The 14684-nt window shown below is 45.5% G+C and overlaps 2 protein-coding genes across 3 annotated transcripts in view; both read right to left on the bottom strand.

The window, feature by feature from the left end:
• Positions 1-14684, bottom strand: part of LOC136658627 (cell surface hyaluronidase-like) — an 89237-nt gene that overhangs the window by 52092 nt on the left and 22461 nt on the right. The window contains exons 6-15 of the mRNA XM_066635417.1: positions 13949-14118; positions 11655-11843; positions 10561-10730; positions 9234-9443; positions 7411-7616; positions 5183-5252; positions 3771-3899; positions 2759-2844; positions 692-823; positions 557-592 (exon numbers count right to left, since the gene is read on the bottom strand). Coding sequence (XP_066491514.1) covers positions 557-592; positions 692-823; positions 2759-2844; positions 3771-3899; positions 5183-5252; positions 7411-7616; positions 9234-9443; positions 10561-10730; positions 11655-11843; positions 13949-14118 — 1398 coding nt within the window. The remainder of the gene's footprint in view (positions 1-556; positions 593-691; positions 824-2758; positions 2845-3770; positions 3900-5182; positions 5253-7410; positions 7617-9233; positions 9444-10560; positions 10731-11654; positions 11844-13948; positions 14119-14684) is intronic.
• Positions 1-14684, bottom strand: part of CEMIP (cell migration inducing hyaluronidase 1) — a 152139-nt gene that overhangs the window by 130880 nt on the left and 6575 nt on the right. The gene's annotated exons all lie outside the window — the stretch shown is intronic.

The raw sequence follows: 14684 nt of genomic DNA, 5'->3' as shown, positions 1-14684 counted from the left end.
TTTGGTAAAATGTGACCTGGGCTTCTGAAGGATTATTTGAAGACACATTCGTGACCAGCTGATAACTGCCATAGCTACATGTTCATTCATGTTTAGAAACAGTATACCACTGAATGCCAGATGTTAGGATTGAAATAAGACTATCACTTCCATCCCTTCTTGTGAGTCTCCAGGGGCATTTGACTGGCCCCTGTTGGAAAGGAGAGTACTGGCCTAGATGACTGATCAAGCAAGGCAGTTCTTACAATCTTATTACAAAATGTAGAGCACAGGCCTACACTAGTCTACTCAGAGGAAGGGCCCGTTGTCTTCAGTGTGCATAGAACTGCTTACTCCCAGGAAAGTGTACATAGGATTGCAGCCTAAGCCTCAGTCATTGTCCTTCTCTTTTAAAAAAAAAAAAACCTATGTAAAGAAAAGCAAATGTTGAGGTCTACCATAAAGCAACATAAAAGATATCTGCATCTGACTTTATGTAGCTCAGAAAAGAAAGGGGAATTATTAGAACTCTTGCAGTTTCCTGCAAATACATCCTACTGTGAAAAAGCATGCTTACCTGGCTAAAGTGAGTCCAATTCCATTGTCTGCGAAACTAGGAAAGAAAAATAATGCACAAAAAAGTGTGAATTGTAGGAACTTCATGAGGCAGACACAAGCAGAAAGGAACAAGTTTGGCATTTCAGTCACCTACCCACAATTTCGGAAAACAATGTCGCCTCCTCTCGCCCAGGCCCCGTGGTCATTATTTTTAAAAGCAATGAGGCCATCGATTACAGCAGGAACCCGTGGCTTTCCAGGGTCAGCATCCTGGTGGGGGCGAAACCTAGAGCAAAGAATCCAATCAATAGTCACAACCCCAGCGGATTGGGAAATAAACTTAGAGGCAGGGGGTCCGGTCAGTCAATTAAAGCTGAATATGCTCCAAAATTCCAAACTGAATGGAGCCCTGGTGCTTGTATTTTTGGCCCTGTCAATGCAAGCTGGAATGAGTACAAAAATGCATGTTTAGTTTATGTTACTGCACATTGTACTGCAAGGCTAAAAATAGCAAGTGCTGGAGTCGTACAGCAGAAACCTCTGGGCAGTAAAGCCTTCAGGAATGGAGATCATTTATCCTTCTGGAAGTTGTCCCAGGAAACCCTCATTGCAACTGAGTTCTCTTGCTTCCCTGATCCCCAAGTCCTATGCCAAGTCTCTGTGGTTCCTATAATGCTCCAAACCTAGGACTGGTTCACTGACATCCCTAGATCTCTGCAAATCATATTGAAAGCTGACTGTTTGAATGGATTCCATGAAAAAGCACCATGCAAAACCATTATCTGTGGGGCCTTATTCACAGACAAATAATCCTTGAGGTTATAGATATCAAGCGATGAACATGCATGTGTGAACCTCTGCATACTTCTAGACTCTGCTGTCATTTCCCCCTCTAGTTTCCCCCATCACCTTGTAGAAGGGACAAGGAGATGTAATTAACTGCATCACGCCTTTGGGGGCTCTGATCTGGAAGCAATTCTTCAGAAATTTCTTTTCAGAGTCAGTGATGAGCAGTAAGGCTCTTTCAAAGAATCGGGACATTAATCCTCTGTGCATGTGTTTATACAGTTACTGAGCAAGAAATCCCCCAAGGATTATTTCAGGGAGCTCAAGCTGAAACATATACTTTAATTTGGTGGAGTGCCACAAAGGTAGTCTACAAACTAATTGTCCAGCTACCCTGAGTTTGTCTTTTTAAAGAGCTGGGGCAGGCTAAAGTTCATCATAAAAAGCCAATTAGCAATATTCTGTTACAGTCTCGCACGCTGGTTCTCAAACTTTTTTAGCACTGGGACCCACTTTTTAGAATGACAATCTGTCAGTGATGCCATTAACCTGGTCATGATGTCATGACTGGCAGTGACATCATCAATTTAGGCTTCAAACCTAAGCTGCAATCAGCCACAGGCCCCATTACACAGTGCACTCATGCTGTTATTTTGCATAGCTTGGAATTCAAACATTTCTGCTTGAAAGCAGAAGACAGGCTTCGATCCTTCTCCAACCACACAGCCCTCCATCCTTTCCAGCATCCCACCTATTGAGGGCAAAACACCAGGCCTCTCTCCCAGTTCCCACCAGGGAACCCGCTCTGCCCAGCAGCTCTGTACTCTGTATTTTCAGCTATGTATTTTCAATGGTGGCTGAGCTGGGTGCTCCATGACCCACCTGAAACTAGCTCATGATCCACCTAGCGGGTCCCGATCCACAGTTTGAGAAATGCTGTTTGACCATGACCAAGAAACAAAACCCAATGAGACTAAGTATATGATGAGGTGGGGTTACACACATATAGGAGGAGGGTTGACTCTCAATGGTTTGGGTCCATAGGAATCAAATTGGGTCCCCATGACAACCCCTTTACTTTCTCCGCTGTGAACAAATGTTTTCCACTCGTGCCTAAGACGAAAATGAAAAATGCTGCACAAAGCAAGATCTACCCTCTGCCCCCAATCACAGGGAGCCTTCAGGGAGTGTGCAATATGACATTGTGCAGAGGTACACACTGCACACACACACAGTGGACCTTTGAAATGTACAATGTATCTCTCCATACTCACATCCGCCCACCCATTAGTGTGGTGGGAATTTTGCTAATTTAGGCTTTTGTGCCCACCCCAACACATGGAGGCAGAAGGGCTGGACAGCCTGAAAAGCCCGGAAGACAATACAATTAAGTTAAGCAAGCTGCAAATGGCAGTGTGACACTTTGTTTACACACCTGGCATTATCCACTGTCAGATATTCTCTAGGATTTTCAGAACTGGCTTTCGTCATCTTGACTCCTTTCCCAATAAACAAGCCAGCCTAGGAGGGGGGAAACCATATAGATATATATAGAGATCTCCAGCATCTGGGTTCAATTAATTTTGAACAAGCAAACCACACCATACTTGGTAAAGATCTGATGCATTTTCAAGAGGAATATTAAGGAAGGATGGGCAGCCGTTGGCATTGCAAAGAGCGGACATACTAGAGATTTCCACTATGGTTACATGCACAGACAGGCCCATCTGTGCTCATGCCTTCCTGACTGGGAAAAGTTTCTGGGAAGAGAGACAAGTTTGAGATGAACAACACCTCAAAGGCAGAGCGTATCCAAGAGGCCCTCGGTTCAATTTATTAATAGGATCTGATGTTATAAGTAATGGGAATGATCCATCTGAATCCTTGGGGAGCCCCTGCCAAAATAAATGAAACTTGGGCTGGACCAATTGTCCCACTCGTTATAAGGCATGTTCACATCTTGTGCATGTGCTCTGTTAAGAAAATGGTGCTCTGGAGCAGGGCCAGCGTAAAGACAGTTGGATCAATTGCCCCCAATTGGGCCCCATACTTGACGCCCCACGCAAGGGTAATCTAATCTTGTAAGCAATTTTATATTAAAATGTGCTTAGATCCATTTGGTCCAATAACTCACATGCTTTTCAGAGCCTGGAAAAATACAGAACAGGCAGACAGTCCCAGGAAAAGAGAGATGGAAGTAACAACCTAGCATAAGCCTGGAGCCAGAGAAGGAAGCAGGAAAAGGGAGGCAGCAAGGTTTGGGAAAGGAGGGCAGGACTCTGACAGGGAGTAGACCAAAGGAATGAGGGGACCAGAAGGACAGAGGCAAGAGCCAGAAGCTAGTGAAGACCACAGGCAGAAAAGAGCTTCATGTATTAATTGGAAACAGCCAGCTCAAGGTTCAGCTAACAGACCTCTAGTTCGCATTTACAAAAGACTGTACTTGCCTTAAAGTTGGAATGAACTCTGTTGTTGTAAAATGTCCCCAAAGGAGTCAGTTCGGACTGCTCTGCTGGATACTGTCCCTCCGACTGCCCAGTAGGAACCCGGTGAAAGATATACCATATTCCAACATCCTGAAAAAACAAACAAGGTTCCTACAGAGTTCTCAGGTCCTGATTATGTTGCATTCCACCTCAAAGTTAATAAATATTACAGAATTCAGCTTCAGAAACACCACACCAAAGTGCTCCGTGCATGTGGATATGCTGGTGTGTTGTTTCCCCCTCCCCCAAGACATTTACAAGCAGTCCTAGGATAGGTCTGCACAACAAACTTCAATCTGTTCAACAATTATGGCATCCTCTCAGAAGAATCCTAGGAAGCTGAAATACTAATACTTGGAATTTGTGCAATGCCTTCTGAGCACGTAAAGTATTTCATGCAGATCATCTTGTTGTAATCGTTACCAACAACCATGTACGGTGAGAATTATCATCCTCTTATTGCCACTGGAGAACCAATAATGAAAGAGTGGCTTCCAGAAACCCACCTGATGGGTTCATGGTAAAAGGGAGATTTGACCTGGGGAAAACCCATTTCACGGTTCAGTCACCTTTCAGTATTCTGGCCAAAGAGTACAGAATCACCGGGATGATCAACAAGCATATGGCATTCATTGCTCTTATTTTTAGGAAAGAAAAATACACTGTTAGACCACCTGCATGTAAAGTGGTGGTTCCCAAACTTTTTAGTGCCATGACCCACCTCGTCCTCCAAGATGGATCATGACACAACGCGTCTTGTCATGCTGCAATGCCTTATTGGAAGTTCCCAGAGGTCTCTTCCAGGTCACACTGGTCCACCAATCAACACCATTGGCCTCTTTCAGGCCCCAGATTGCCCCATGGAAGCAACCGGAAGTAACATCCAGTCAAACAGAAAATTGCATCCGCAAACCAGAAATCGCTCCTGGTTGCTTCCATCGGGCATTCTGGGGCCCGCAAATGGAGTGGGTCCCCGGCTAGGCCCAATAAAGCCCTGAGGAACAACAAGGAACACTGCGTCGTGGCCCAGTACATGGGTTCACAACCCGCCACATTTTCGGGTCACGACCCACAGTTTGAGAAACGATGATGTAAAGCATTCATGTTTGCAATCGGTTCATGAGACACACACCCCATTGGCAGATCATTAGCTCTGCTCCACTAGGTTGTCACAAAATGTTTGGCAATTAGCATGCAGCAAGTTCTCAGTACCCACACAGAAGTCACAACACCCAGAGATTCCACAGGGTTTAGGACACAGGATAACAGAACCAACTTAAAAACAAAATGTAAAAAATTGAGGTGGATCCAGGTGCTTCCCTTCAAAGTGGGCAGAAGGTAGTGCATGGACTTCACCATTTCACTTTGGCTACCTGAGCACCAGCGGCTGCATTCTCAATCAAATTGTTGTCCGGGTTAGAAATCCAGAAAGAGCTGACGGCCCTGAAAAAAAACAGAAAGTAAAAACCTGAATTTATTTTAAAGTCACTAGACAGGAAGAAATAAAGTTTTCATGGAACGGCAGTGACTGGAATTTAGCCACGATACTGTCACTAAGTTTAAAAACTCCACATAATCCAATATAGGACATCCTTTGTGGAAAATTAAATGCCTGAGTGATGTCAGATATTTCATGGAGCCTCGTAGAGGCCAGGTTGTAAATTACCATAAGAAACCTTTAGCATAAAATCATGCCTACCAAAGAAATGCAAAATTTTAAAAAAATGGAATTTTGCACACACACTCACAGAGTCATCTTTGAACTCATTAGGCTGTGCCAATCTATGACAGTCCTTTCAAGAGGCCTGCTGGGATATACTGGCCTAGCTGAAGCAAGGAAAGGGCTGAGTGATACCCAAGGCTGAAAACCCACATTGATCTGCCAGCCCACTAACTGAAAAGAGCCAAAATTTCCAGTGAAACCCAATGCAATCTGGTGCAATATGGGTGTCTGCCGCTCTGCCACCATCAGTGGAACTCCAAAAGCCCTCTGTAGTAGCCAATCTACATGACATATCAGGCCTCTCACGAAACAATGGGCTTAAAAACAGGACACTCCTTTTTATGAAAGAACAACCAGAAGGATTTAATTCAGTACCATGACACGTGGGGAGAATTAACACTTGCCCTCCAAGCAATGGTCTTACCAAAAAATGTCCACCTTTTCAAGTGGCTACTCCCAGCACTGTGATGGGCTATGTTAGAATGCCAGATGCAGGGGAAGGCACCAGGATACAGGTCTCTTGGTGTCTTGTGTGCTCCCTGGGGCATTTGATGGGCCACTGTGAGATATAGGAAGCTGGACTAGATGGGCCTATGGCCTGAACCAGTGGGGCTGTTCTTATGTATCTTCACCACAGGCTGTGGCACTGAACCTGGTTCCCCTCAGCTGCTCTTTGACAAGAAGCCTCTCCTTGTTTTTAAAACACATACTAAGAGATCTGTGGCCAACTACGGTAATGTGTAATTTGGCCCCAAGGGAGCCCCCTCAGATCCGCTCATGGTCGAGCCACCTGTGAGGTAACAGTACATTACCTCAGGCAGGTTGTAGGTAAAATGGCCAAGGCAGGACTGGGGACAGAACAAGGCAAAAAAAAAAAAACCATGGGAGAACATGCAAGCATGTGTCAGGCACAGCCAAAAACAATTTACCAGTTTGGCAGGAGATTCTTCCTGCCACTCATTTAACAGGGGTTGCTGAAGCCAAAGAAAGCAGTGGAAGCTCAAATGGCCTCAAGTATTCCTGCATTCCAAGGCATGGCTCTGGAGTCAACCTGGATATCATTATAGGAAGCTGTCTCTACCAGGTCAATACAATTGACTTGGACTGGCAACACAGAGGTTTTCAGCTGCTCAAGATCTATGATACTAGAGATAGCAGGATGTGCATTCTGGGCCTTCTGAATGCAAGCATGTACTCTGCCATTGAGCTACGGGTCCTCCACAGCAGCCAAGCACACATCAGCAAGCTGGGTTGGCTCACCATGAAGCTGACTGAGATAGCTGCTCCAGGGAGTAGCACCCACCTCCATCCACACACCCATCTCCACTGCCCCTCCCCACACTCCCTGGATTAGAAAGAAGATGGGGGCATGGAGTGGAAGTCTGGAGGTCAGCATAGCGGTGGGCGTTGGAGTTCCAGGTTCAATCCCGGTTTGGGGTTGAAGGAGACTCTAAAAAGACAATCAATTACAGACTGGCCCTCCTTATCCATGGCATTGGAACCTGTGGATTTGACCCAGTGCAGGTCACAAGAGGTCAAAAAAGTCTTCCGGTTGTGTCAAGGAGGGAGGCCCTCGGGGCCGTGGTGAGGCTTTGCGCGGCCTCCCAAGAGCTCAGAAGTTCTGCCAGACGCCTCCCTGAGGCACTTCTAGTTTCCAGCAGAAGGCTTGCATGGCCTCCCTGCACCTCAGAAGGCCTCCTATTCGGGAGGTCCTGTGAGGGCCGACCCACTGATTTCATTATCCACTGGTATCAGAATCTGTTGGGAGGTGGTGGTTTAGGAACAGATTCCCCATGGATACTGAGATCCAACTATAATATTGTCTAGAAACCAGACTATGGGATTTGACTTCCTAATCTATAGTTATACTGTACTTACATGCAGTCTGTGCTTGGAACAGGAACGTAACTCCCATAGACCCCATCGCGCATCGCAAGGCACATCGCTTCATTGCGGTCTGTAGGCAAAATTGTGCCAGCCTTGGTCAGGAGACCCAGGTTGTGATAAAATGTGTTCCGCTGCTCATTGCCATCTTCAAGGAAAAAACAGTGTCCCAGCGTGTCATAGCCAATGGTATCTTTCACCTGAACCAACCACAAACAGGAGATAAGTGGGACAATTGTTAAAGGATAGAGCTATTTTCAATAACAAGACTATGGCCATTCCTATTAGGGCCTTGTCCACTCAGGAACATTCCAGGCTCCCTTCTTAAGAGTCCACCCAGACTCTGTCCTGTTTCCTCCCCCCCCCCCCAAGAAGGCTTTATACAGAATGTCATTTTTCAATGACGTGGTTTACATAGTAAAATGGTGCTGTGCAGTCATTGAGGGCAGGCCTCTGCCACAAGGAGCTTGCACACTAGATATTGACATAAAGGAAAGAAAAATGGAGGAAGGAGTTAGCTAGGGGAGACAATGTATTCATTCCAGCTATACACACTTAAGCTTAGTTAAAGAAGGGAGTGGGGAGGAAGTCATGGTGCCAAATGTTTCATAGACCAGGGCAAACAGCACAGGGAATTAAAGCACGCTTAAAGTCAGGGTTTTCACTCTGTACTGAACTTATGAGCCTTCCCATTACATACCCTTAGAATGTACAGAGATGGGGAGATACGTTTCTGGCTAAAGGCCTGGATGATGCATTCTGAAAACATTTAGGCCAGATTGTTTCAACTCCATGCTTTGTGATGGGCTGAGGGCCAAACTTAATGATGATTGAAGATCACAGAGTAGACATCAGCGCATATTGTTACAGAGTACGAAGGTCACTCATTGTATTGCTGAGCTATATATATATTTGGTATTTGGAAGCATCCCAAACCATCTCATGTTTAAAAGTCTCGGAGAAGCTTAGATGGACAAAAGCTCTTTCCTATATCAACTATAGGCAAATGGGTCATGTTCCTTTTTCCAAGACCTTTCAATCAAAAATGCAAGATGGCAATGCCACCTCTGAGATAATCATCCCAATAACTGTTTTTTAGACCTCTGCGTTCTGATCTCCCACCTACTTTGCACAATACAGACATACCGCAAAAGACACAGAAAGTTTATGATGAGTTGATCACAATAACACTGTAATAAATAGATCTGGATGGGTAAGTGCCTTTTTTTTCCCTATGGTATTTTTGGAGAATCTAGTTTTCACTTGTGCAAGCAAGTTGCTAGCTCTCATGACCGCAGTGGAACCAGAAAAAAATTAAGGGGTAGGAAAGGGGCAAAGTACATTTCTGGGGTGGTGGTCTCCCATCCAGTAATCTAACAGCATATTTCACATTCATGTTGAAAATAGGCAGGATGTGTTTCTATAGCAACCCCTCTCCTTCATGACACCTATGCTGTACTTTGCTACAAGGCACAATCTGAAATCACAATCTTATTTTGAAAGGGGCATTTTTCTGTCTCCCTTTGCTGCTGAAGACTATTAAAAAAACTATTATTACTCCTGTAGCACTGAAAGCTACTTCTGCATGGTTGCCTGAACTGAATTTCTGGTTGCCACTGGTAGCCCGACTTGAACAGATGAATGGACGAACCTGTGTTCACCCAAATTCATGAGAGCAGCTGCCATCAACAAAAAAAAATCATTGGTCCATCTAGATCAGTACTATGATGCAGACCAGATCTCCAGGATTTCAGGCCTCAAAAACTGTAAGCATTTTAATAATGAAGCAGTAGCAACAGCGAAGAAAAACTGCCTACCAAAAGGCCATGAGTTCCATGGATGGCAACACACCTCGAGAAGCAGTGGTGGATGGCCAGGTTATCTAGGTAAGATGGTGGGTCATAGCCTCCTCTCTCATCCACGTCTCCAGTCAAATGGAAATGCACAGGATAGCTCCCCAAGATTTGCTGGCCCATGTTTTTTAGCTCAACACCCGACATATGGACAGAGGTAAAATTCTTTTGGATCTATTGAGACAAATGGATACCCAAGGAAAGCATTCGAAGCATGAAAAAGTAGCATAAATAATATCCATTCAAGGCTGATGATATGCAATTAACTTGATTCAGAAACTTGTCCTGGTGTAGTGCCTGGAAATAAATGGATCCCTCATATGCTGCTGTCTTCTCCTGAATCAGGTCCAACTGGCTTGGAGTTCCCTCCACAAACTGGACATGGTTCTCCAGCTTTTCAGAAAGAAATCTTGCCCATCTCTGCCTGGAAATACCGCAAGGACTTGAACTTGGGACCTTTAGCAGGCAAAGCATGGGGCTTTTCCTCTTATGAGAGATGCCTGGGATTTGTGCTGTGCAAACCAGATACATACAAGTACTCTTTACCAGGTGGATGGCCTGATCCTGCAATGTACATGGCACCAGCAGTGTAGCTCTCAGGATGAGGCATCACGACTGACAGATGCACCAAGCATCTTTCTAGCAGCATCACTCCAGAGTAAGCAGATGTACGCTGTAGGTAGCAAATGTGGCATGCTGTAACACCCATATAAATGAGTGTGACACAACAGGAGCAGTCACAAGGTAAGGTGCAGCCCTCAGCAAAGACAGCTGATCTGGGGGAAGAGCAGCAGCTTGAGCCCATCAATACCTCCCTCACTGCCTCCTCTTTCTCTGCTGACTTGGGGAAAAGTCTCCAAGATTATGCTGGCATCCTAGGTGATCCTAGGTGACCAAACAAGATTTTTCTAGGGTAGTAACAACTTGCACGATATGAAGCTGCCACTGAGGTCCCTGACTGTAGAGACAAGATTTGCACACAGCCTTCACTTCAGGTTTTTATTCAAACACGACCCTAGGCAAGAATCTATGTCATTTTTTATGGTGTACTGTACCAGTAGTGTAGTTAGAGGGAATGCAAAGCACTAAGTTTTGCAGGCACCTGAATGAGCCATGCAAGGGGGTCACTTTTGGAGTAACTTTGCTTAGGACTGGGAAAGTTAGGCTGCAATCTTACGCTCACTTATTTGGGAGTAAGCTCCACTGAAAACAGTGAGACTCCATTCTAACTACAGATTCTGCTGAACCCACTGAACCTAGATTTGTTCAATATCCATTGAAATGCACTTACTTTAATCTGCCCTCCAAATGTGTCAAAGCTGAAAAATTGACAGTGATTTGATCCATAACAAGAATCTTCCATCTCTCCTTGGATAAGAATATTTCGAGTCAAGAGACCAACCTCTGCTCTCATGTCTACACCATCTACAATTTCACCCATATGAAGATGACGGGGACTTCCTGAGAAAAAGCAGATTGGGGGTTTCCCCTTATTAACCACATATCAAGAAGTCAGTAGTATAGCTACAGAGAGGGGCAGTAAGACTCACAGGTGCCACAACAGGCCATGTAACGAGCCCCTCCCACTCGCCATCAGAGCCATTCTGGGCCATAGTGACAGCATTGTTGCCCAGAATGGCTTTGATGGTGAGTGGGATGGGCCAGTTACACAGCACACTGCGGCACCTGCAATACTTACTGCACTGCTCCCCCTGTAGCTAGGCTACTGCAAAAAGTTACAAAACATTAAATGTAATCTACTCATTGTTGCCATCAGATTGCTAAGGGCACTGAACCAAACCCCCACAGTGGGACTTCCCAGGGCATCACCACATGATAACATTTTGGGCACAGCCCTGGTTACTGAGCATTCAAGGGTAGGTCCAGTCTGGTAAGTCTTCTGATTATATCAGCTCCTGGCCAGTTCCCTACCTGTCCAATCCCTGACACCACTCCTGAATCTACTACCATCCCTCCCCTCTTCTTGGTGGGCTGCTAACAGGCAAACTGTAGGAGCTTTATACACTGAACAATGTAAAATAAGAGAATAAAATGAAAAACGACTGTAGGCAAACAGATCTTTAGAAAATGAAAAAAAAAAGAAGCTTTGAGGGCTAGAGGAAGTGAAAAGTATTTTCCAAAACATTCAGGAATGGAAGACTTAAGCTTGAGAATAATGATCTGATTATCTCAAATTTCTGTAGACCAGCTTTCTTTTATGGACAAATCTGCTGGTGGCAACAGGAATTCAAGAACGGAGGGAGTTTTACATGCACCTGTATAGGCATATGGCAAAAAGCTCTTTCCAAAGCCAGCTACTTCATCTATAAAACTGTAGGTTGAAGAAACTGATTAGGGGTCTCACTCAGGACTATTTGGCCATACCATCAATCTTCACTTGGTCACTCTGACATTCAGGGCAAGGCAGAAGATTAAACTCTTCCGCTTGATGCATGGAATAGTCGGTGCTGGCAATGACGATTCTGTCACCAGGTAACCAACTGGTAACTTCGTCCACCAAGTCTAGGATTATGCCTTTGGATACTTCTACTTTAAATCCATGGTGGGGCACTCCTGGAAGACAAGCCAAAACAACCCATATGGTCAGTTACATAATCTTTGCAGCCATGCAAGAAACATCAGTTGCATGTACTTCTCTTTCAAGTACCTCCTCAAACTTGCATTCAGAAATGTCTGTCCAAAACCCCCTCAGTCACAGCACTGCGGCCATCTGATTCTAGCCCACTGCCACTTCCTTAGTTAAAGCTAAAGAGGTCTAGTTCTGGTTAAGAGACCATCTAGGAACCCCATTCATGCTGGTTTGAGCTCAAAAAAAAAAAAAAGACAGGACAGAAATGAAATAAAAATCAGGCCCAGGAGATACTACGTGATTTATGTAGGAAATGGTATCTCTAGAAACAGAGCGTGTTAGAACAGGGGTGTCAAACATAAGGCCCAGGGGGCGGATGCGGCCTGCGGAAGCTTTTTATCCGGCCCTCAGGCTCTCAGCTGCTGAGCAGTGCTGAAGTGTTACTGTTAAAATGGCGGCCCACATGATACTTGGACTCCCCCATATCTTGAAATATGAGAAAGATTTGCATGTTTTCTCTTCTGTCATTTGCAGCTAATGAATTTCTAAGTGAGAAAAAGTGCTTACTTTTGGTTATGACCTGTTCAATGACATTACTTCCTGCCTAACGACATCACTTCCAGCCCTCAGCAGGCATCATGAATGCCATTCGGCCCTCGGTATGAGACGAGTTTGACACCCCTGTGCTAGATGATCAAGGGGTTTATTCATTATAATCCATTGCACTTGCTTCCAAGAAGATGAGTTGCTGACCAGGAACTTGAAGCACTCCAAATTTAGTGACTAGGAGAGATACTAAAAATAACAAAACCCAGTTGATCTGTTATCAATTAGTGAAGTTAAATGTTAACCAACTGTAATTGGTTATTTACTGGATGATATTGTTAGCTAACAGATTTTCACAAAACATTCAAGAGATTCAGAGCCCAGTCCTGTGGTCAGCGGCATGGCTCCGTGCCACTGACCACAGTCGCAAATGTGCTGTAAGGCACGTTCGCGGGGCTCACTACCGGGCTCCCGCCGGTGCTAGCCCAGTGCCGGCTGGTGCTGGGCTAGCACGGGGCGGTTGTCCAGGTTCTGCAGCTCGGTGGTCTCCCAGACCGCAGAGCAGCGGAACAGGAGGTGGGAGTGTGGATGGGGGACATGGAGGAGGCATTTCGGGGAGGAGGAGGCCGGTGGGGGCATGGAGGAGGCATGCTGTGGGGTGAGCGGGAGGCGTGCCGGGGGGTGGGTGGGCAGGAGGAGGATCCGCGGAGCTAAGCTCCGCAGGATCCAGGGCACTCATGGAGGGGTGCACGACCAAAAGGTCAGCAATAAGGTGAGTAGCCCCATTGCGGGGCTGCTTACCTTACTCGGGGGAAAGGGACGAATGTCCCCTTCTCCCAAGAAGCCTCCTGCAGTAGCATGGGAGGCGCAGGATTCAGCGGTAGCCCTTTTCAGTGCCACTGAGCTTGGGCACTCTGGGCAGCTCAGGATTGGGTTGCCCATCATCTTCCTGTTCTGGGAAGGCTCAAAACACTTAAAAAATTAAAAAAGTCAATTTATCAATGTTATCGTAGTAGGTGCAGGTTCAGGGATGTGTGTTCCTGAATGAAGTGAGGATGTGTGTACCAATTTTGACTCAGTGGATTGTGGTGAAGCATTTGCTTTGCATGCAGAAGACCCCAGGATCAATTTCTGGCCTTTCCAGGTAGAGCCGAGAATTCCCTCCTTCTCTGAAACTACTGGAGAAAGTAGCTTCACATGTTCATACAGGACTGGACAACAAGAAATCCTGATGATGAATACCATGCATCATTAAATGCATTAGAACACCATGATACAATTAAAAAGGCAGAATGACATCTACGCAAGGGCATTTTTAGACTGTGGTTAAATGACAAAAAAAGGATCATCAATTCTCTTGCAATGCAATCCCACTGCTTTGTTGAGGGTGAGGGGTGAAATTAGGATTCAAAGATGGAGAGACGTGTGCTATGTTACCGAGAGCCACGTGCCCAGTGTGCCCATCGTGTGGAGGAAAGCAGAATTAAGAGCAGGAAAAAAATTGAATACTTTGATATAAAGAATTAAAAAAAGGACTGTAAACCTTGGATCCAGCCACTGAAAGCAGTGATTTTAAAACCAACACCTTCGTAAGTCTGAAAGTCTTTGGTTGCTATTGCCAACCTTGTCGTCCCATTCTCCTGAGCCAGCTTTGCATCTTCTATGGTGGAAGCTGGGTCACCTCCAAGGATCCCAACCAAAGCCCAGGGCTGTCTGGGGGAAGAATAAGAACAGGTGTGTGATGCCAGGGGGAAAAGGTGACCTGCCCTGGTAAGGCGTGGCTAAAAATTATTTAGAAAAAATATTTTATTTTAGAAAAATTAATAGGTCTCCTCATTTTGCCATTTTTATGTGGTTACAACAGCATTTGTTTAGTTATCATTAACATATATACGCACATTGTACTTGCACATTATGGGCCCAATCCTATCCAATTTTCCAGCACCGGTGCAGTCGCAATGCAGCCCCAAGGTAAAGGAACAAATGTTCCCATACTTTAAGGAGGCCTCTGTGACTGCTGCCCCACCACGAGAAGCGGTGCATGCCCCATAGGCACAGCTGCACCAGCACTGGAAAATTGGATAGGACTGGGCCCTATGTAAGCACATAAACAGTAACAATGTTTAAACATATATTCTAAACCAGGGCTCCCCAGTGTGTCACCCACAGAGCTGACAGTTGGCAGAGCTGGCAGACTGGTGCCATCACCACCTCTTCTTCTCCTTCATGCCCACCTGCCCTGCTCCTGGTTAGTTAGGCAAGGCAGAGGGAGTGGAACA

The sequence above is a fragment of the Tiliqua scincoides genome, chromosome 8, assembly GCF_035046505.1.
Source record: "Tiliqua scincoides isolate rTilSci1 chromosome 8, rTilSci1.hap2, whole genome shotgun sequence".
In the NCBI taxonomy this organism is placed as follows: domain Eukaryota; kingdom Metazoa; phylum Chordata; class Lepidosauria; order Squamata; family Scincidae; genus Tiliqua; species Tiliqua scincoides.
The sequence above is the reverse complement of the archived record's forward strand: the minus strand, read 5'-3'. Positions and strand labels throughout refer to the sequence as shown.